Source organism: Drosophila elegans, unplaced genomic scaffold (assembly GCF_018152505.1).
Source record: "Drosophila elegans isolate 14027-0461.03 unplaced genomic scaffold, ASM1815250v1 contig_208, whole genome shotgun sequence".
Classification (NCBI taxonomy): domain Eukaryota; kingdom Metazoa; phylum Arthropoda; class Insecta; order Diptera; family Drosophilidae; genus Drosophila; species Drosophila elegans.
The window spans coordinates 1,261,409-1,285,182 of NW_024545578.1; the positions used below are offsets into that span (position 1 = coordinate 1,261,409).

The 23,774-nt window shown below is 36.0% G+C and overlaps 1 protein-coding gene across 3 annotated transcripts; it reads right to left on the reverse strand.

The window, feature by feature from the left end:
- Positions 1-2,810: 2,810 nt before the first annotated feature.
- On the reverse strand, positions 2,811-21,687 carry LOC108146353 (LIM/homeobox protein Awh). 3 transcript variants are annotated; one of them, XM_017272327.2, is made up of 6 exons: positions 21,115-21,682; positions 7,384-7,565; positions 5,996-6,213; positions 4,272-4,493; positions 3,954-4,079; positions 2,811-3,614 (listed from the first exon to the last, which is right to left on the reverse strand). In XM_017272327.2, exons 1-6 carry the CDS (start codon positions 21,118-21,120, stop codon positions 3,553-3,555), a joined length of 816 nt encoding a protein of 271 aa, XP_017127816.1. In that variant the 5' UTR covers positions 21,121-21,682; the 3' UTR covers positions 2,811-3,552. The 3 variants fall into 3 exon arrangements, with proteins under 3 accessions (XP_017127816.1, XP_017127815.1, XP_017127818.1); XM_017272326.2 differs by having other exon boundaries at positions 4,260-4,493; positions 21,115-21,681; XM_017272329.2 differs by lacking the exon at positions 2,811-3,614 and having other exon boundaries at positions 3,954-4,014; positions 21,115-21,687.
- Positions 21,688-23,774: the final 2,087 nt, after the last annotated feature.

The following is a 23,774-nucleotide window of genomic DNA, read 5'->3' on the forward strand; positions in this document are numbered from 1 at the left end:
TACAAATTTGTATAAAATCTTTAAATAATTTCTATAAAAATATTGTTTTCTCTGCACCGAAACAAAGATCGCAGTTGCGAGACTTCGGACCTTTTTTCAGCGCAACTCTATTGATAAACACAAATAATTTTGTAGCAGAATGATGATGATTCTACCTCGGCGAGTCACAATCATCATCAATCGGTTAAGAAAATATTTAACAAGTGTTTGAATGATTTTGAAAAATGATGTGCAGCATGTGCAGCAACAGGAACGATTCTGAATACGGATTCTGGATACTGGATACTGGGTACTGGTTAGTGGATTGTGTGGCTAAAAAGCCTTCTCCTTGCCGGCAAAGTCGTCTACAAATTATTGCACGCGATCGCTCATTTCCAGCAGAAATAACACAAACACGGCAGCAACTGTTGGTTGGGGAAACGGAAAAGGGGTAACACTCTTAACTGGCAACCAGAAACCAGCCAACAACCACCAACAACCAACAAGAAACAAGCAGCAACAACGGCACTGGTAAAAAATTATAGTCAATCAAAATATTTCATACTCAATTTATATATTTTGTGTTTTGATTTTCATCCATTGCGATTTTTATATATATGAATAATTCATGTAATGTCCAAACTAATTTAAAAATTTAAAAACATTATTGAAATTTAAACCCCTTTGAACTTAAACATAGTGCATTTAAAAACAAATTAGCAAATTTTAATTCCACGTTAATTAATATATTTTATTATTAACGGATATATTTGGTTTAAATTATATAATATTAAACTAATTTAAATTAAACGCTTTGTACTTAATATTATGATTTTATGTTTAATTTTAATATGTATTATAAAATGTTTAATTCAGTAGCAAGATGTTTACTTTGACTGATCCACTTTTCTGTCTGTGCAGCAACTCGAGTTGCCAGTTTCCAATCTCGCAAGCGATGTAGATATAGCAAATAAGATATGGCCGGGGCATGTCATGAGCCGCGCGACTGTGAAAACATCTCAATGGCAAAAGTATCACATCATTCATAATTTCATTGCCGTGGCGGAGGATGGTGGAGGGGTAAAGGGGGAGGGGTAAAAGGGGCAAAGGGGCCTCTGGGAATTGAGTTGTTGGACCTGGCCACGAAAATCTCTCGACTCAAGTGTTGAATGTTTGCTCAAATAACAACGGCAACAACACGAGATCCGATCCGATCCCATCCAATCCGACCAACAGATCTCGAGATATATATCTCCCGGGGATCTCTTGGGGGCGCGGTGAAATTTGACAAATGAACCGGCCAGTCCGAAAAATAAACACACACAAACACTATAAAATTACACACACAAAATATATGCACACGGAAAAAATTATACCTATTATTTTAAATTTAAATGGCTCTAAGAGTAACCAGAATTTTCTGTAAGCAAGTTTTGAACTAATTAAAACTTCTGTATGCTGTATATAATCTGTTAATCTGGCAATGATATTTAGTTTCTATAAAACTTTTTATAATACATTAATATATTTAAAACAAAATATTTCCATTGTACTACATGTATTTAATTATTAATATTAATATTTTACTCCCTATTTTCGAGGACAAGGCAAGTGTGACTGAATCGTAGGGAAATATTTATTTCCGGTGTAATAGCAACCATAGCCCGAAGTGATCATTATTAATGATGACGATTTGTTGATATTTTTGTAACGTGCTATGGAAAGCCCTTTTCGTCTGCAATGCGATCGCACAATTATAAACCAACAACAGGAATTACAAACAAGTGCAGGGCTCCAGAGCCTGCCAAGTCATGCCCATTCGAAATCCCGAATCCCTCTACCTTTACCTTTACCTCTACATTTTACCCACTTTCGGTCGCAATGAGCATGATCATCGCGGCGATGATCTTCCACACAAATTGCTTCATCCGAACAGCTGGCTGGCAGGAAACCTCTGCATAATCTAGGCTTATAATTCAATTAATGCCTTCGCTGCTTTTTCGATGCACTTAGCTCGGAGAACCTGAAGTGCAACACTAGAATCCAGCCACATGACTGCCAGCTCGAGTGGCCATAAACCCCATACACCATACTGAATACCCCATACCATGTGAATATGACTTTGGCTGGGAATGGAATGGGAATCTCAACATCGATGATTGAGCTCGAAAAGTCGTCGTCACACTGTCTGCGGCAGATGCTTTAAATGATCGCTCAGGTTGGCCACAGGTTGATGATCGAGCATCGGGCTGCACCGGAAATCGATTTCGAGTGTTGCCCAAAGAGATCGTTTGGCATTGGCAAACGTTGCGATTGATAAAAATTAAGACACACGTAAAAGACTTTTTTCAACAGCAGCGGAATAAGTCTCCCAAACACAAAGTATCGCTATTGCAATTGATGGAAATAAGGACATAATTAAAAAATTTAGTTCAAGAGCAGCTGATAACATAAACCTAATTTAAGTGCAGCTAAAAAGTAACCCAAACACAATGTAACCTTAACACAAAGCTTATAGAAATTAAGACATAAATAAAATACTTAATTTAAGAGCAGCGGAATATGTAAATTAAAAACAAAGTAACATTCACAGAACATAATTTTAAAATAAGTGATTCTCGTCATAATACAAATCATCATTTGTATTGTATTTTGTTGTTGGAAATTCTTATTCTTATAAATTCCCTTGTATCTGTGTTTGGCTATAACTTTACAGAAATTTTATTTTGAACGCCTTCCCATAGTCCTTTAAAACCCAATGAATTCACCACTCCAATCCAAATTAATCAACAACACAATTCATTATTGTTTTTGAAAAAGTTTTTTTCTCTTTAATTTGTTTTTTCTTTTTTTAATTGATTTCGGTTCATCTTTAATTGTATTTTTATAATTTCTGTTAACTAAACGTTAGTTTTTAGCTGTATAATTTCATCTCATTTACTGTTTTCTGCGTTGCTTATCAATTTCGGCTATCATTACTATATACAAATTGCCTGGCCAGCTATATGTTTAGGATACATCTATAGATCTAAATATATATGTACTATATTTAAATTGGTTTTTATACATTTAAAAAACAAGAAAATAAACAATAACAACGTTTCTCATGGTAGGTATATACGACAATGATTGGTTAGGCATAGGCATACGCATAAATATATTACAGGAGCCTTGGCAAGCAGTTATCAATTTATCAAGTGAATGATGGGGAAACACTTATTGATTACTGAACATTAAACTAAAATAAATTTAAATTTTATTTAAATTAAATTAACTAAGCTGCAGCTTATTACGCTACAATGCAGGAATGTTTGTTTGTTTGTTGTTTGTTTTTGTTTGCTATGTCTTTTTCGATGAGATTTTAATGTGTGGCGATGGGTTCGCATGGGTTGCTCAAAGCTTAAAAACTGGGACTGCATTTCTCAATTCTGGATCGTTTTCTCTGGATCGTTTTCACGATTTTCTGCTTCATGGACGCTTTACATAAAATTTTGACTAGGAAAGGACGATTTTTTGTTTTTGTTTGTGGGTGGCCAGCTATCGATGGGCTCGAGCTGGCGAGGATTGCTCTAGTCACACCTCGCTGGGCATGCAATGCACACTCGAGTCCTGCGACAATTCATCCATGGAGGATTCTGCAGGAAGATACAAATTGAATCAGTTAGCCAGGTATTAATTCCTTTATAATTTTACTAAAAATACAAATTTTAGTAAATAATACTAATACTTATATAATATATATTATTTCTAGCTTTTAAATAGATAACTTAGCAAAGAAATTGGATTGTGTGTTTACCTTACAGGTAGGTACTAAAAATATAAACTTTCATTGTCTTAACTTAAACAAAATTGTTACAGAAGATCTCACAATTGTGTTTAAAATTGTTTAACAGTTTAACCTAATAAATATTTATTTTTTTTCATTTTTTGGTATGCATTACTGTCAATTGTTATTCCCAAAATGTAATCCTTACCATGAGTCGGGTATAGACCCGCTTTAGAGCCGTTCATATGCATTGGGTTCTGTGCGTTATTCTGAAATGAATACGTTAACTGCAGGTTAATATGACGCGCAAATGAGCTTCCTTCCGGTTCGCGTACTGCAATCAAAAATCGTTTGTTGAAAGTAGAAAAAAAAACAGAAGAAATTGTAAGTACTGTGTTGGCAACTTGTAAGGATGTTTTTTCGGGGGGGATACTGGATAGTCGAGTTCTACTTTGATGGATTTTCTAGGGGGAGGGGGGCTTGGTAGGGCATGCGGCACTAATCCACTACTTACTTTTATTCTTACCAGCATGTATGTGTTTTTTCTGACGCGCCCGCGAATTCTGGAACCACACTTGCGTCACACGCTTGCTGAGACCAGTTACCGAGGCGATCCGCTCCAGATCCTGACCATCCGGATTACTGTCAATCTGGAAGTTGGCCTGCAGCACTTGCAACTGCTCCTCGGTGAAGGTGGTGCGTACCCGTTTCGTCTTGCTCTTGTGATAACCATCGCCATCACAGCCCTCTGAAATTGTAGAAAAATACGAGAAAATAAGTCAGCGATCAGAAAATTAAATCGGAATATAAATCGCAGGGAAGCGACTAGACATGAAGTGCTCTTCCCAGTGGCAGGCTTTAAAATAGAATATCCCAGAACGTAGTAGATTTTTAAATTTTAAAATTTCTTAGATTATTCATATTTAACTTTAAGAATCATAAGTCAAAGAACTTTTCAAAACTTTCATTAAAAACTATTATTATATGGCAGATTATTCTTTTTCTTATTTTCCTTTAAAATAATATATATTTTTTTAAAATTCTTAAAACATTTTAAAGCAAGGAGGTGTCATAATGCTATAATTAATCATTTTATGTTTTTTGTACTTACAAACAATATTTAAAAATATATATTTTTCTAAATCAACACTTGAACTTATACCGTATTAATTTTGAATTTAATACATATTTTTAACCTATTCCAAAATGCACTTTTATAAGTTTATTATTTTTAGGATTGTGTTATAATGAAATAGAAAAGTTTTTAATATAATTACATCCAAAGAAGGGAATTCTATAAAGTCTCATCTGTTTATAAGCCTTAAAGTTCTTTCTCGGTGACTCTAGCTCTGGTCTAAAAGCATTTTGACAGTCGGCTAAATTGAAAACGTCAAAAAGTGTTTATGGTTTATAGAGCTGCTGCTGCTGCTATAATGCTTTATGAGATGTGGCCATTGTGGACCGGACATGGTGGTCTCCTCCAAAGAGGAGGAGATGGGGTCTAGAGGCTCTTCAGATTGCGTTTGGGTTATGGGTTTTGGGCTGGGGGTTAGGCTGCGACATTCACAAGCCGATCACGTCGCCTCCGAACAAAAAAACAAAAAAAAAAACAAACTGGAGAGTTGTTTTTTACGAGTGTGACACGATTTCGTCAGTGGCGACTGACTGGCGCTAAACTTTGGCCCAGCTTCACTGTACCGTTCACAGTGAAGCGTCCCGAATCGGCAACCGTTCTGCCGTTGAAGCGTGCAGCATGTTTCCAACTTGTTTTTATGCCCCCAGTTTTGTTTTCCAATGGGCAATATATGAACAGCTGCGGTCAAAATAGTAGTAGTTTTTTAGATCATAGAAATAGCAATCGAAAATAGTTTGGAAACCATTTATTTATTATTTTCAAGAAGCTAATACTATAAAGTAAAAGGGGTCAATGTATAAAACCATATTTAACATGTGTATAATATTTCAAAATTTTTATGAAATACGTTGATGTTTTAAATTTTAAGTTTTGAATTGAAAGCGCAGATGGACGGCGATTTATGCTGATCGAATTGTTATAAAATCATTTAATTACAATATTTTGAACTGTGAATTTTAAAGAATTATTAACTCTTATAATTTTCCTTGATAAGCTAAATCATTATAAAAGATTCCTTTATTTCTTGGATTTTTGGTAACAAATCAATATGACATTATCCTACTGCTATTAAGTTGACCGCAACTGTATATAAGGTATGGTGGTAAGGTACTTACCGTCGCTGGAAGTGGTGCCACCCTCGACCGTCTCCAGATAATGAGCCTTGCAGAGCACCCGGTCGTCCATGAGGGCGAACTGCTCGCCGGTGGACAACTGGCGGCCACACTGGTCGCAGGCGAAGCAGGCTAGGTGGAAGACCAGCTCCCGCGCCCGACGCACCCAATCCGAGGCGGAGATCCCCCGACAGCACTTTGAGCACTTGGCGCCAAAATTTCTGCAATTAAAAAAGAGAGGAAATCGCAATCAGTTGGGCTATTAAAATATTGTATTCAAGTTAGTATTTAATTTTTATGTTTCTTATTTGGAGTTTTGTTTTGCGCTTTAATGAAATTTTATTCTTTATTTTTGAAATAATAAAATAAAGCTATTGGGAATGCGTTGCTTGTTATGTGTATAAATATTATTTTAATTTCTGCAAATAAAATTTTTAAATGGTGAAATTTAAATTAAACGTATGACTTGTTTAATTGATACCATTTTGATAATACACAAAATCGAAAAGGGAAAACTGATGGGACTTTATCAATCCGATACGGCTAAGTATTTTCCTGTATGCCAGAGCGCTTTCCAAGCGGAAGTGGTTGCCCTGGCAAACGTTTTTCCAAGTGAGTCGGCAACTTTCGGTGGCTTATTGTTAGCTTTTAAGCTTATTTTTACAACAGCCACAACAATGTATGGCATGGAGCATGACTCGGATGTGGATATGGATGTGGATGTAGATGGGTTTTTTCGGGATGGGTTCAGATACGATGCGATGCGATGCCGAGGCTGGATGATGATGTCTCCATCGGGCAATGCACACTTAAAATTCTTAACTTGAAAAATAAATATTTTTACAGCATCTCACGGAGCGTCTGTTTGTTTATTTTCATTTCGTTCGACGTCGACACCGTTTTCCTACGCTTCCCCCTCTTCACTACTTTTTTTTTTGTATCTTCCAGATACTTTGGCTTGCAAGTTGCATTCTCCCCGCAAAGTTTTCATTTCGTTACGTTTTGGCCGCATCTTTGTCGCTGTTGACTTTATGGATTAAGTCGCAAACGCTGTCGAATTGTTACAATTACAATTAACCAGGGGACAGAAGATGTGTGGGAAACTATTCGGAAAACACTTGTGCACATACACAATCGAGTTGGAAAATCAATTGGAATTTTCGAAAGTTAAATAAGGGCCAGTTTTTGGAGCCAAACATTTGGCTAAAAGATAAACTGTAATGGAAAGAATGTAAAACAGTTTTTTACTTAATAACTTACAAATCTTTTGGCTCTTAACCAGAAAAGATATTTCCATGATTGTGTTAAATTTTTATCAAATAACTTATGTTACTTTTGTTACAAAACTCCTAAAATAAGGACTTTTAATCTTTTTTTTAATCAGTACTCACTTGCTGTAGTCGGCCTTGCAGTAGACCTGCCGCTCGCGGATGAAGCAGGACTGCTGGCGGTCCAGAGGACACATGCACATGCAGCAGCGGAGGCAGTGGGCGTGCCAGGAGCAGCCGCCGACCTCCAGGAAAAACCTATCCGAGATTGGTTCCCCACACGCTGCGCAGGAACGCAGCTCAGTCTGGAAAAAATAGAAAACAACATAATTTTAGTACACTGCAAAAAGAAAAATTAAATCCAAATTCCTTTTTTTTTAATTTTTCATTTCATTATTTTTGGAATTGATTTTAATATCTGAAAGTTTATTTTAATATAATCCACATTTAACTTAAATAAAATGCATTTAAATCAAATAGAAAATATTTTAAACTTAATATTTTCCACAGTCATGCAATTTATTATGCCTTGCAATAACTTAAATATTAAATATAAAATTTGGAATTCAATAGTGCTATATTATTATTTACTTTTCCATTTTTTTATAAGTGCAGTTTTTGAAAGTTCTTCTTTAGCCTATTTCTGAATACAAGTTGCCTATGCAAATTCTTGGGACTCTTTTTTATCACACACCTGAGAACCGGATCGGTGTTTCCTATAAGAAAGGCGATCTGATCTGATCTGATCTAAAATCGTAGCGCCCGTCGGATTTGTTTCTTCTTTTGTTGTGCCTTCAAATGAAATCGGTCAATAAATCTGGCAAATGTCCGGGCGGCTTCTGTTTTATTTCTTAGCTGCAGCATTTAACTTATGTATATTAAACAAATTTCAATAGCCCAACACAAAAGACGAGTTTCGATCTTTCGCTTTGGGCATTGTTTTGTTTTGTTTCGATTTTTTCGTTATACCGATTCGCTCTTTTCGAAAATTGAACCATAAATTTTAAAATGTTATGCTAATTGTTGTTGCTGCTGCGACGGCAACTGCTTCACTTCGACTTCGAAGTCCCCGAAATGTGAAATTTATCGACCCATCCGAAGATCGATCTAATGAATATTCAATGGATCGCCAGCATGTTACGCCGTTTTAAAAGTGTGTTTCAAACAAATTTTATTGCGTTTCATAAAGTACAAAAAAGACACCGAAACAAAAAGTAATCCGAAGAGTATTATTTAGAGTGTGGCTTTCTTAATTGATATTTTAGTGCTACCCGAAAATTGTTGATTTCAACAAATATTTTAACAGCGGCAAAATCTGCATCGCATTGCACTCGTTTCCAATTAGAAAGATATCATTAACAAATGTATATTTAAATGGGGAATTTTAGCAGGCTGTTTGAAATAATTTAAATTGAAATATGAAGCTTACATTTTGTTGGAGACAATTAATGTCATTTTTTTGCCTGAAGGTGTTAAAAAAAAATGAAAGTTGTTTTAAAAGAAAACATAAATCACTCTGCATTTACAGTAAAATATTTAAACGTATTTTTAAATCAAATAATTTATTTCAATCAAGTTAATGTAACATGATACACTTAAAGTGTCTTCAAATTTATAAAGAAATAAATAAATCACAAAAAGATAACATACAACGTAAAAATAATTTAATTATTTAATTTTGTAAATCAATAACCATTTAATAAAATCCTTTCAATAATTTTGCATTAAAATATTTAATTTGTAATCTTCTTAATATATTTAACAATTTAAAACTCCATAATTTCACCATCAAAGAACATTTCAGTCCATGTTAATGCCTTCTCATTATCTTTATTTTTGATTGAAAAACAATTTCAATTGCTGGATCTGGTTATTGTTGATTATGATGTGCAATTTCGGGCTGAAATCTGTATTCACGCATATGTATAAAAGGAATTGAGTGCAGTACTTGAAGCATTTAATTAATGGCCGGCATTTCATTAATAAAAAAAGGCGAAGTTTTTCCATTAATCAAAAATGGCAGGGAAAATACGTTCCTATTTTCGTAACTGGCGTTGACAAAACATTTGTAGGCGCAAATAATTGTCATTTAACTTATGGCAACTTGTTGTTAGCTTAGCTGACGAATTCGTTTCTTCTCTTGCCGCCGGAAAATAAATACGAATAAATACGAGATAAAACCTTGGGCCGTGACTTTAAGACGATAACTATAGTGTGTAAACCGATCAAAGGGCCCGCCATTTGCTACTAAGGCAATTAATAAGACAATAGCCCATGGGTAATAGATATCTATGAGAATAATTTATGACTGGCCGCAAAACTGTCGGATACAAATGTATCTAGTATCTTTTTTTAGGGGGGTTGAGGCCGAAATATGCAATATGGCCACCGTCAGAAAGAGCAACATGTGAGTTTGTATCTGTATCTGTACCGAGTATCTTTGTATCTGTGTATCTGTGCGTGTTCCGCGGACATCAAATAACTACATTCTAACATGGCCGTCCAAAACGCGCAGCCGCTGCCATTTAACTTTTCAACTCCGTCGTGTATGTGACACGTTTAATAGCGGTGGTCGACCCACAGATACCCGCAAATACCCCTCGTACCCCTCATACCCCTCACACTCCTCATCCAGGCCGAATTTCCCCGGACGAGCCTGCGCTCTACCATATATACTGAAATACCTCCCATATCCCAAATACCCCCTGTACCTCCTTTGACTCGCCTGTCACTTTCGTTTAACTTTTCACATTGCGCGCCCGAAAAACACAACCAACAACAAGGCCGAATATTAGGGGGCAAGGGGAAAGGGGAAAGGGGAGGGGTAGCGGTACGACGGGGTGTTTTCTGCAGCAATTTGTTTTCCCAACGCCCGTTTTAACACACCAAAACGGAGGCTGAGACAGTGCCTTGAGTGCACTCGCAGAAAAAAAGGTATTCCAGAATTTTAATTTAATGATTAGCTCAACAAAAATATCAACTGAAATTAAACTAAATTGGTTATAAGAATAATGGTAAGGAATATCAACCTTAAACAATAAAACTAAAAAAGTTTTAAGTTTTTTATGTAGTGCCTATTTGAGAAACGTTCTATCAAAGCATTTTTAGTGAGTATATTCTTGTTTCTAGTGTATGGTACCCGAAATCTCACTTGGAATTCCCTGCAGCTTGTTGGTTACACACATGCAATTGCTGTTGTTGTCATGTCTATGCCCACTTTTGAAAATATGTCAGTTGTCAGAAGGACACATAAAAGGGGAGGAAATGAGGAGAGGTGAAGGGAAGTGGAAGGGGAAGGGATTCATACAGAAGGACACATTTGAAGTGGCATTTTTGGCGAGCATGTCATTTGACTGTAATTTACTCGTGAGTGTCGTGAGCCTTTTGCTTTTGCGGTTTGTGTGTGCGATTCAATGCGAGTTGCATAAATCCAGCCATGAATTTAAAATGGGTTTCTGGCGGACTTAGGCTTAGAATTCGTGGAAACTTCACCGACTGGGTGACAGAATGAAGTGCGGAAAATGGCTTTAGTAGGCCAAAAATGGAGAACAGATTAAGATGATGGGAAGATACTTTTATCACATAGTTAATGCAGTAGAAGGAGTCATTGTCGTTGAATAAATTAACCTTGGCAAATATGGGCATTAAAACTAAATAACAAATTGCTTTCCAATTTTTAAAAATACTTAAATATAATAAATACTTAAAAACTATATTACAAAATATAGTTACAAAAATGTTTGTCATATTTTAAAATCATCAAACAGATACTCAAGTAAATCTTATACAAATTCTCAGTTTAAGTTTAACAATACGATGATGGGAAGATACATTTATCAGTTAGTGCAGTTAATGCAGTAAAAGCAGTCAAAAATTCAATACTTAACATGTAGTAAAGTAATCAAATTTAATGAGTTTATGTATAGATAAGTATTTAATTAATTGTAGCTTACTTTTTTAATTTTCAAAAGTATTTAAGTAGTAAAATAATTAAAAAATCTTGTTAAAAATATCAGTTATGTTGAAAACCATCTGACAGATACTCAGGTAATTTTTTTGAGTATACCTAGCTTGCATCCAATAATTAGGATATCAGAAACCAAATAAAAACCCTCATCTTGGCAAGCAAAAAGTGCCGAAGATTTTCAGAACTGATAGAAGATGATGAATTCGCCGGTTCTCTGCGGGTCGCAATGTGCGATAAAATATCTCCCCGGTTATCTGTGGGATCCCGGGGCTAGTTCTGTGCCTTTTATTGTTATTATTTGCTATGAATACTCAGTGTGTTATATAAGCACATTCGCCATGCCAAGCCGAAGAGGCCCTCATAAAAATTCCACAATTTAAAACTTGCACCTTGCAACTTTTGGCTGGAAATGTCGTAAATAACCCCAGGCTGGCACTGCCAGCCCTATAAAAGTGGGGAAAAACAAAAGGCCAAGACAGAACTATAAAAGACACATGAAGAGTATGCAATAAAGTTTATAATCCTGCCCATTCCAAAGGGATATATGTGCTATCTGCGAGGGCAAGGTGCTTAAAACAGTGGAGGAATAAAGAGTGTAGATACTGCAACCGGTAGCCGGGAGTTAAGAACTGTATCATCTTCGAAGGCTAAAGACTGTAGACCGAAAACTGAGAAAAGAAGATCGATTACCCCCGGAATCAGCGGCAATCTTTCACGTCATTGCGCAAATTGAGCGATCATCATAGGGACGACTACCGTACCCAAAACCAAAACCAAACCCAAAACCTATATCGATTGCCATATCAATGGATGGATCGCTGGTTTGATGACAAAAGCCCTTGGCACTCAATTGGTTTCTCCGCTTGTGACTTGTGACTTGTCATCATCTACCAGCCGTGAGAATGTTGTGCTCCCAAAAATAAAACTACGAGTAGAAATAGAAAACCAAAACCAAAACCAAAGCCAAACAAAGCAGTCAAACACAATGGACATATATCTTTCAGCCGATTTCGAAGCTGTTATAACAACAACATTTTTTTCAGGCACTTGTCACTTGAACGGATTTTGGCAAATGTTTTCCTAAGGCCTTTCGATCTCTTGATTTAAGCTGCTTTTCAACAACAAATTGCAGTGAAGGCTGCTGCTCTGCTCGGTTTATTTCCAATATTTTTATTGTGTAAACTCTTTTTTGGCTGATTTATGCGGCTTGAAAATTTTCAACGGGCGTCTGTCAAATAAAAATATACAGAGTATTTTTTCTGGTTTTTCGGTGACTTTCGAAAAAGGCGTATCGCTTTTTAATTAGAGCTACTTTTTTGTGTTTGCGTGGGCCTTTTCGTTTTGTGGCTAATATATTGAATTATGCTAAAATATGACTACCAAAAGGCTTACACGTCGGCGTTTGTTTGGCGTTAAGTTGGGATCATCGTATCTGATTGTTATTTAATGGCCACACGAACTGCTCTTTATGAATGGAAGCGGCCAGCAAACGCCCACGATATGGGACACAACACACACAAATAAAAAGGTGGAAAAAAGTGGAATAAAAGCATCCATATCCATAATACGAGCACGCTCCATAAATTGGCTAAATGTTTACAAATATTTCATCGGGAAGCGGTTAATGGTAATGTCGTCGACCAACTCTTTCACTCCTTTAGTCTATATACTCCTCCATATATCCATATATATATACATATAGTCTATAGCTGTTGCTGTTGTCGCGCCCATTGATCCAATCAAATTAATGGCCTGCTATAACTGGGCGGCCAACAAAAACGGCCAACGAAATGAAAAGGGAATGCATTTCTATGGGATTACAGGGACAACTGGCTAAAGACAACTAAACCATAGATGATGAAGTAAGAAAAAATGCATGTAATTCTAAGTACGATAGTCGGAAATTCATGCCCTATTTTAGTTAAAATGTTTTTAGGACCAACAAAACACAAAAACAATTTTTTAGATTTATGTATGCTTACCCTATTTAGTAAGAATTTTTTTAAATTGTATGTTAAGAACATGATTGAAATGTTATGAAGAACTTTTAGCTAATGATAAGATATACCTCTCAATTCTGTAATTATACATTACACATCATTATAAAAAATTATATATTTAAAAAAAATTCTATTCAAATGTTATTAAAAGGTTATCGACATTCACATATAAAATGATTTGAAATTTATACAAATTCTTATTTAATGATATTCAAGTGCGTTAAATATCATTGAAATCATCGAATAGTTTCCTTGAATTTTTCAAGACCTATATAGATATTTTTTCCCACTTATCGACTATTTACTGTACCTCTGCGATGCATCTACACTCGGCTAAACCTGTCCCACTGTGTGTGCCTTACTGTTGGTTTGTGCATCTCTCCGGCAAACTTAATTACCGCTTTATGTCAATGGTCCAGCGTGTTTTTGCTAAATTTATCAGCGTTATTAAATTTTATCACTGGCGACAAAATGTGCATATGCCATTCAATTTTCAGAACATATTCGCACATCACACGCACACACATTTCCCCCCCTTTCTTCCAGTCTAGGCAAATATTATGATGGTAGACAACTTGTCGGTGGTTCCATCCCATTCGATCCATGGAGAAAAAGGGGGACTTTCGGGGGAGACAGCAAATCGAGTTGTGGACCTAACTTTGGCGTAACATCGTAAAATATTTTACGGCCAAATGACTGCGAGCCAAAGTCGCCAACGTTTTTATGTGGCCAAAACAAAGAGCCAATATTCTCAGCTACATGAAAAATATTCGCAAAAGAAAAGCCCTCCGATTTGCAGCTGTCAGTTTTCAATTTGAGCCGCTAAGTGGCTAATTTACAATTGCCAAAAAGTAACTTAAATACAAATGAAATATCTATTAAAGATAATATACAGCCGGTCATTAAAACGCCAAGACCCGAAACGAAAAATAAAATAGGTACTGTGTTAAAAAATAAACTTTATATATGCATATATAAAAAGTTTTATTTCACTTTATACCTTTGGTTTTTATTTTTGTTTTGCTGGGGTTTCTGGCGATGACAAAGCCTTGGTTCATCTGTTCAGCGAATGATTGGGGGTACAAGGGGATACATTAGGTGTGTAAGATACACTTAAAAAAACCTGTCTATATTAAAATGCATTTTAACTTTATTTTATAATATATATTTTGGATGAAAAACATTTTTGTATATATTTAAATTTTAAGTAGTTGTATTAAGCGATGTTCTTAAATTTATGATTATATATTCTTTTCCTTTTAATATTTGTTTCCCTAGATTACTTTTTTTTTGAGATTTTTTAAGCTAAAGTGCTGTCAAACATTTTAATTCTAAGAAGTAAGTTTAAGCGAGGAGTATTTAATATTCTTCAATTGATTGCTACAAAAATTAAGGCTACTTTAAGGCTTTTTTTACTGTATTTTTCTCAGTGTTGGATACTGAGTATCCCACAATCCCAGTGTTGACAAGTTATTGCCCAAAGAGCGGCTACGACTTAAAATGTCGCACTTTATTACACTACAAAACACAAAACTGAACTCAACGCGAGATGATCTCTCCGGGTTTCAGATCAGATGGGTTGGGATTGGGATCGTTTTGGTTCTGTATTCTGGGTTCTGGGTTCTGGGCTCTTTGGGATCTGAATCTGAACTGGTTGAGTTTTTACAGCCATTTCGTTGGAGGTTGCTGTTGCTGTTGCTGTTGGCAAACACCGGCCTTTTTTTGTGTGTGAGCTCCCAGCCGCGTTTTATTATAACTGTTGACTGCTCGCATACGAGATAAATTTCATTTTAATACTTTCTTCGTTTTAGTTTTCGTATATTTTATTTTGTTCGTGGACAGGGGGGGAGCGGGGCTTTTGAGGTCGGAAAGTGATTTGCATACGGGGCATCGTTCTCACGTTCTCATACCACCGGAGATCATCCAGTCGAGAACGAGAACGCGAATGAGAATCCCCAGATTTAAAGAGCTCTGGATCGAAGTATTAATAGTTGATAGATCGCTTGACTTATGCAGCTAATACCGTTTTCGTTGGCCGGCTTCCAGCTTCTACTATATAGCTGCCATTTCCATCGGCCATAAACATAAACAGGTGGCAATGTTCATTTGCATAGACAACGTTTCGATATTAAATTTCAAAGCGAACGACCAGCGTCAACGACATTCCGAAAACTCTAAACAAAAACAAAAAAAAACACCAAAAATAAAATAAAACCAAGGAGTTGAGTTCAACAACAACAGCAAATAAACTCAATATTCAGATGGGCCAGTGGCAATCTGAAAATGGCTCTTCGATTTGCTTCTGGTCCATGGGTATTTGGGTATTATGTCTGGTATACTTTTTTGGTCAGAGTCAAACAATTTCCTGAACTTGTTTCGTGTTTTAATCATTTGCGGCTTTCGGCAGCTGTCTTCTAATCGAAACGAACTTGTAAATTATACGTGTGGCGACAGATTTTGGGGCTTTTGTCTTCTGAATTGATAAGCTCAAATTATATGGTAATGGGGGCCAGAAGTTTGAAAAAAACTCTTCTCATATCCATAGATTAATAAGCACTTTAATATATTTTATTTTAACTGGCAGTATTAAAGCGTTTAATTTTTAAAAGTAAAAAACTTATATAAGTCAGTTGTTATTAAAAACCTCTCCCCTTGCTAAACATTTATCACGCATGTAATATTTACCATCGTTTTATATTCTCTATTCAAACTTTAGAAATATATTTATTTTTTGATATACACCAATTTGTTATCACTTTAAATCTATATTTATGGCAATAAAACAGAAATTTTAGGAAGTAAACGTTATTATCAAAACTTAAACAAAAAAGTTGTAATTAGTGGTAAGTTATTTTTATTATTTTTATTCTCACAAATCGAATATTTAGCATTGTATTATAATAACAAAAAATTGTAAGTTTTTTTTTAAAACCATCCGCACATCTATTATTTATTATCGTATTATAATAACAACAAATTTCATATGCAAAGTTTAGTAATATTTTTCTCTTTTAATATCCCCAGATCTGTTATCTCTTGAAATATATATTCATGTCAATACAATAGCTTGTAACAATGTCAAATTGTTATGCTTCATCCATGTTTTCATCTTGATCTGTTCGCTAACATTTATTAACTCTTAATTAAAGATAATCTTTATTGAATTTATATCGAATGCATAGTGTACGTAATAGAGCACCCTGTGGCTATGCAATTTGATGGGCAATAAATTTTAATAAAACATTTGCATTTGGCTGGAAATTCAGTCTAAATGGGTGTAGCCACCCTCGCAATTGGAAGTACGGCAAACATTTCGTTTGCCATTTTTTTTTGTTATCATTTAACGTTATTTTGTTTTTGTGTTTATATCTTTTTTTTTTTTGTTTTTTTTTTGCATAAATTTAGCGGGCGGCAGTTGTGCAAACAGAACTCAAAACTCAAAGTCTGGGGAGAGAATATAAATGGCCATGCCAAACTTCTCTTAATAAATCGCTGATAAATCGCCCGCAAGTATCTCAAACGATTTCGACACGCGTTTTTCTTGTTCTCTTGTTTCTGCGCTTTTTTTTATTATTTTTTTTGAGTATATATCGTTTTTTATTCACATTTCTGAGGCATTCATCATAAGGTTTGGGACTCGAGCATCGAGTGAATCCGAAACCGAAAATCCCAAATGCCTTTGTCTTTTCGTCAACATGTCACAGCCACTAAACATCAATAAGTTGGGCTTTTATTGATTTCGCGTTGTCTGCCTTTTTTTACAGCTCATCTTTGTGCGGAGTTTTTAGGGGGATTTCGTGTTTGATTTCTTATTTTTTATTGAGCATTGGCCACAATTAATTAGCTAAATCTGCATTTTGCATAAATTACAAATATAATATTTTCATATTTCAGTTTCCAGCTTTTTCGGCTATTGTATTTTTGTCTCCTCTTTTTTTTGTGGGCCAATAAATCAAGTCTCAGGTTGTTTTTTTTTTTGTGGGCCACCGCCAAAGTTCTTGCCGATAATTTATTTAGGTGACTTTGAATGATTTTAGCGGTGAGTTTCAAACGGAGTTGGCATTCTAAACTAGTTTCGCTTCCCTAAACTAATCACTTTGGCTACTGTTCACAGATGCTATCGATAAGACGGGATAGAAAAGGTCTTTAAAAAACCTTTATTTGATGAGAATCAAAAAATAATGTTTAAAGTTGTACGTTTTTCCATCTCTATTAAAAGAAATAAAATGATATTTAAAAAAAAAATTGTACATACTTCAAAATAAATTTATATGAAAATTGTAAGTCATTTTGTATTTATTCTCAAAACAATGACTTAAAAATGAACTGTTTAAATTAAAAAAAATAGTAACCACTCTTCTTGCAATTTTAATACAATTTTTTTCATAAATATTCAATTTAATAAACTATTTAAAACAGCGAATAAAACATTTTTGGTTGTACGTACTTGGTTGCAAAATGATGCAGCAACATGAATGAATAGCATTTGTAAGGCATTTATTATTTAAACTCAGTGAAATAAAAATAACTGTTTAAATGTTAAAAATTAAATAATTAGAAATAATTCAAAAATTCCTTGCTAAAACGTAGAGAAATTTTTAAAGGTACGAAGCCTCGAAAAATAAGTCATACGAAAACGATTCCATTTGGCCAATTTGCAATTGTCGAGCAATTAAATAGGAATATTCTGGGGCGACAAGCTGGCAAGAGAACATTTATTTTATTTATTGGAATTTTTTGGCAGAAATCAAATCGAATGGTTTGTCGTTAGGGGATGGCTCGTAAATTCGTAAATTCGTAAATTCCAGGGGCGGGTTTGGTTCTCTATATTTCGTTTTCTATTTCTATTTTTTTGTGTGCTGCCGGCAGACAGGAGTTGCAATGATTTGTGGCATTTTACAATTTTACAGGCCCAAGGGCCATGCATCATTTGTAGGCCAACTAAGCGTCCTTTAAGGACTATTTTGTGGATGCACTCGAACGAACAATGGAAAGACACTCGGCTCGACTCGACTTGCCTTCTTTTGTGTGGTTTTTCATGAGGACCTCTTGTGCCTGCTGCCTGCTGCATTCTGCATTCGATTTCCATTTCCATTTGGAAGGGGACTGTTTTCGCATTTACCTGCTAAAAATGCTGCTGCTGGGATTTTGACACGTTTTCCGGCGATCTCTACGCTGCAGTTCGCATGCGCAACCCGAAAAACTGACCAGGATCTATTGTCTGTCTATGGTATATACACTTATTTGAGGCCCAAAACAAAGGTGTGATATTTGTTTCTCTTTTGTGTGTGATCAGGGCAATTGGCCCAAGTCAAGATGCGATTTCTGTCTGCCCATTGTTTTCCCAAGGAGATTTGAGGCGTAGACTTCTTGTCAGCGTTGACAATTAGGCATATTCGCCAGTGGTCACAGGACACTCTCGAAAATGTCCTTTGTTTGGGAATCCAATTATGAGGGGGCTTGCTGAAAAATCTGCTAACCGCTGGTCAAGCAGCTGGTTTTTGTAAGGGAAACATCTTGGCCATCGGCACGCGCTTCTTTTATTTTCTTGTGCGGTATTATGTTACAGTAGATTTAGTCCTGTAATCCACAAAAGGTGTTTTGTTAACCACTCAAAGCTAATAAGTAGATGGAGATATGGAAAGTCAACAGAATTTGTCTTCAAACTATAGATACATAAACGATGTTGTGCGGAGTGATAGCACATAATATCAAGTATAGTATGATTATATTTATTCTATGTGTTTTTACACTCCTTTGAGTAATAAACACATTTTATAATATGATATAATATATTTCTAGAAAAGGGTGTTGCTTACACAAAAAAATGTAAAAAAGATTTAAAAATTCATTAATTGTAGTGGTAACTGCATTCAGTATCGAGATATATAACAATCCTTATAGTTTAGGCACCTTCTACCAGTTTTAAATTCACGAAAATCAATGTAAATTCATATTCAAATTAAAGACCTGATTTTACTAATCCCCCCACTAAGCCCAAGTCAAACCCACTTCACTTCAACTCCAAAAACCTAAATCGCCAATTAAAGAAAACATTTCGAGCCGAAAGAAGAAGGCGTCAACGACTTTATACACAAATACCTATTGGTGTATTTATGGGAGGTTTAGTTTTTTCCAATCTTTCAATTTTCTTGTGAATTATTAATGAAAAATCTTTTATTGAAATATGTATATATGTTTTTTATAGCTGCTTCGCAGGCATAAGACATTTAAACGCTTAAATATTTATGCCTTTTTTATATCTCTTTCTCCGACTACCTAAGAGCAGGGAAAAAAAAGAAAAAAGACTCCATCTCCATATCCATACATTGTTGAATATTCATAAGGCAGCGCCTAGTGGCGTCATTTTCGGATTTGGCTCCGGAAGATATAGTGGAGGGGATATTATTAAGATGGAGAGGGGGCGGGACAAGATCGGTGATGTCAAAAAAAGGTCTCTGGCTTAGAGAATCCCCTTATGTTGGCGGCTCACAATTGTTGACATTTGATTTCTGGACTTATCTCCCACCAATTGATAGTTATCCAAATATTTTCTGGCCAGAGAAATCGAACGATTAAATGTATAACGCAGAGCAATAAGCGTCAGCACCTTGTCCAATTTGCTATGGTAATGAAAATTATACTCGACGAACAAAGCCATGGCAAATCGATCATCGATCGGCGAGCATAAATCATGATCGATTCTCTGCAGACTCATGGCAAATATTTTTCAAAAATCCTGTGGGTGGTTCAAACATACAACGAAAAAAAATATAAAAAAAAAAAACAAAGCAAAAAGCCCTCGCACAGCGGGTGCAAAAATCGATTAAACGTTTTTCAGGGGGGATCAAATAAAATCAAAATGTGTTGTTGAATGAACATGGAATTGAGCAACATCATCTAGGCGACACGATCAATGCAACATCTTGAAGGAAAAATATGTTTTTTGGGGTTTGGTTGCATAGCCTTCATTTCACAGCCAATATTTGAGTATTCGTAGTCCCCAAAAAAGTGTGGGTTTATTTTTCGAGTGTTTTCGAAGGGAACCCCACTGTGCGATTTGTGTGCTTTTCATATTCACCGCTCTGTGTCGTCTCCGTTTTGGAAACTCATCGTTTTCCAGCGGTTATTAGTGTGCTGGCTTTTTTCGAATTGAATTGGAACTGTTTTGCTCTGGTTTTTGTCTTAGCTGCGGCTCACTCTTTATTCCTAATGGTCGCCTGTTGCGTTTTCTGGCCCAAAATGCTCGCAGCGGGCCAAGAAACTCTACACAAAAAGCTGTTTTTGTGGGTCACTCGGGGTCGCAGTCTTACATGTCCAGCAATTAAAAAGGAAAGCAAGTAGGTAATTTCGAGTGGGTGTGCAAACAGGGCTGGCAAACACCTAGAATACGGGTACAGAATGTAGTTCATATACCATCTTAAGTTACTTAAAAAATAAATGTTGCTTTAAAAACAAATTTTTGTATGATTAAAGACTAATGCCTTGTTTACATTCTACAATGTATTTTATGCTTTATGATATTTCAATTATAATTTAATACTATTGAAGAGGCTCTCAAAGATACACTTATTTTTCGTTATGTTTATTTTCTCAAGAGAAATAATGTTTATTTGGATAAAAACGTTCTTGTTAATTTAAATTTACAAATGCTAAAATTTCTTTTATGCAATATTTTTGTAGCATTTTAGTATTACTTAAGAAGATCCCAAAGACACAAATATTGTTTTTACTATATATATAACAATTGTGGAGGTATTTACAGCAGTAAACCTCCCAAATATTTTTTTATGAACCCGTGGGAACTTGACCTCTCATTATATGGCCCTTCCACTTGCTTACAAAAACCTATTATATATTTACTTAAATAAAAAAAGTCCAACTCACCTTCATTTTAATTGCCTCCACAATTTTGGCGGTTTTTAATCCAAGTCTTTTGCACGAAATTCTGTCGCCAGCTTTAGCCTGGGAATCGAACCCGATCGCAGCCAGGTTATATAGATGATATATAATAGAAAACAACGAAGACAGCGACGACGACGACTTGATCAGTTTGTCAAGCGTCCCACAAAAGCCGCCGTCTGCATGCGATATATTATTTGTATTATGTAATATAATTCTTCACCAGCTATTAATAAGCAGTATAAATTCGTATATCCGAGATCGAGATGTTTGATCAATTTGCAAGCGTTTGCAACATTTTTCGCTTTTCAATTAGCACATTCGATGTGCACAGTACACTTTTGGCCGACGGCGAATGTTTCGGTGTAGTATATATCGTAGAACCTTATCAATAAACACGCGATAACACGTTTTCAGTATCGCGATTCTCGGGAGAGTTTCAATATCAGCTTTAGTGGCGGAGCGGACGCGAGATGTTGTTACAGCTTCGAGGCCACTGCGTTGACTGCCGGCTCAGGGATCTGGTGGCTGAAACTGCCTCGGTTCCATATGCTAGTATAGCTTATAGCCTATGGCACCACCACCACCACGCTCTCAGGTAAAGTAAGTAAGCCACAACCACCACCAGTCTCAGCTGAAACTCGACTCGGGAACCCGCTCAACTGGTTTTCTTGTTTGAGCGCAACCAGCTGTCGCCGGCGCAACGGGAATGGTGGTGATTGGCCCGCCTGGCCACGCCCCCTTTGACTGGGAGAACGAGTTCTCGACTGGCGTCCCCCATTTTGAGTGGTTTTTGCGGCCCCTGGTCTTACTTTGCACCAATTGAGTGCGCCGGCGCGTGCCAAGTTGGCCACTTGAAGTGAGTGCGATTTGGAGTGGAATCGCCAGTGGAAATGGGTGGGTGTTGCTCTGGTGACGAAGTGTTGCTGTTGTCGCAGGGAGTTTGTCTCTAGTTGCTGCTACTTTTGGGGCCCGTGTTGCTGTTGTCACCAATGCTCTTGCTTTTTCCACTGATATTGATGTTGTTGCTGCTGTTTTTGGGGCTGGTGTTGTCTTTGCTTTTTCTTTTAATATTGCTGTTGCTGCTGTGTATTTGTTATTGCTGCTGGTGTCACTACTTTTGTAGCTTTTTCTAATTGGTGTTGCTGTTGTTTCCGTGACTTTTTCCCATGTTGCTGGCGTTTTTGAAACTAGTGTTGCTGTTGTCACTGCTTATTCTACTGATATTGCTGTTGTTGCAAAGATTATTTTCCATGTTGCTGCTATTTTGCTGTTGCTGTTGTTTCCGTGAATATTTTCATTGCTGCTGTTTTAGAGGAAAGTGTTGCTGTTGTCACAGATTTCATAGCTTTTTCTATCATTTGACTGCTGTATTATACTGATATTGCTCTTGATGTTGCTGCTGTATTTAAGGCTGTTATTGGTATTGTCACTATATTTCCAGCTTTTGCTGCTGCAAAGTCACTGGTAGTCACTGATATTCACTGATTTCCTTACTGATATTGATGCTGTAGCTGATTCTTTTTATTTATGTTGATGTTGTTGCTGATGTTGCTGCTTTTACGTTTGTTGTTGCTGTCTGTGTGGATGAAATGCAGGAAAAAAAGGGGCAAACAGGAAAACGGAACTCGAACTCTGCCGCACTTGACTTTTTTGGGGTCAAACCGCTTGATGGAGGGGAAGTGAGTTGCCAGTTAATTTTGGCCTTGCTCTCTTTTTGGTTAAATGTTTTTTAACCCATTTGCCTGTTTCTGATGGCATGCCAAACATAAAAGGCAAACGTCTGCCCAAAAAAAAAAAACATTTTAAAATACCAAAAAAAAATTGGATTTAAAATTAGAAGTATGCATTTACGCTTTATAAAAACACCCAAAAAAAACTGTTGTTACATGAATTTTGGAACTATTGGTTATGGAAAATTTCTCATAAGATGCGTATTAAAATAGTACCTCGTTAGTTGCTGCTAAATTACTGCTTAAGTTACAGCAGCAGCAACTATAGTAACCATTTTGATCTCGTCTATATCCTTTGATTTAAGCCAGAGTTTAAGCATTGTGCTTAGCCTACCCCTTTCCTCGCTGGATTTTCTTTGACTTTTCAAGCTGCGACTACTTTTCCCATTACTTTGTGCCATTTTTCATTCACTGTCTCTTTGGTCGTGGGCTGTCTTTTAAAGCCGCTTGGCATTCAATTGGCATTTGGCTGTCGCCATCACCCGCCGCCTCCCCCTCCGGTTTCGGCCCCCCTCATTTTTTTGCCACTTTTTCTGCGCTTTTTGCCTTGCTCACGTTATTTAAGGATTAACATCATTTTATGCTGCCTCGCAATGCCTTTTTTGCAGGATTAAATGCTGCCGACTGCTGCACTTATAAAATCATGTTGCATAAATTCTTTTATTCTTAAAAAAAAATATAATTATCATACTGTATAGCGAATAAAATATATCCGGAAAATTCGAAACAAAAGATTTAGAAGTAAGATGCATAAAAAGCAATAGATTTCTTCATATATTCTAAAGTGGAGCTTTTAACAACACATTAAATATCTTACAAATTTTAAAATAAAACATACATATTTAAAAGATTTGGTTTTTTAATAAGTTTTCCCTGGTTTGGCTAATAGCTCTTACATAAAGTTATAGATCT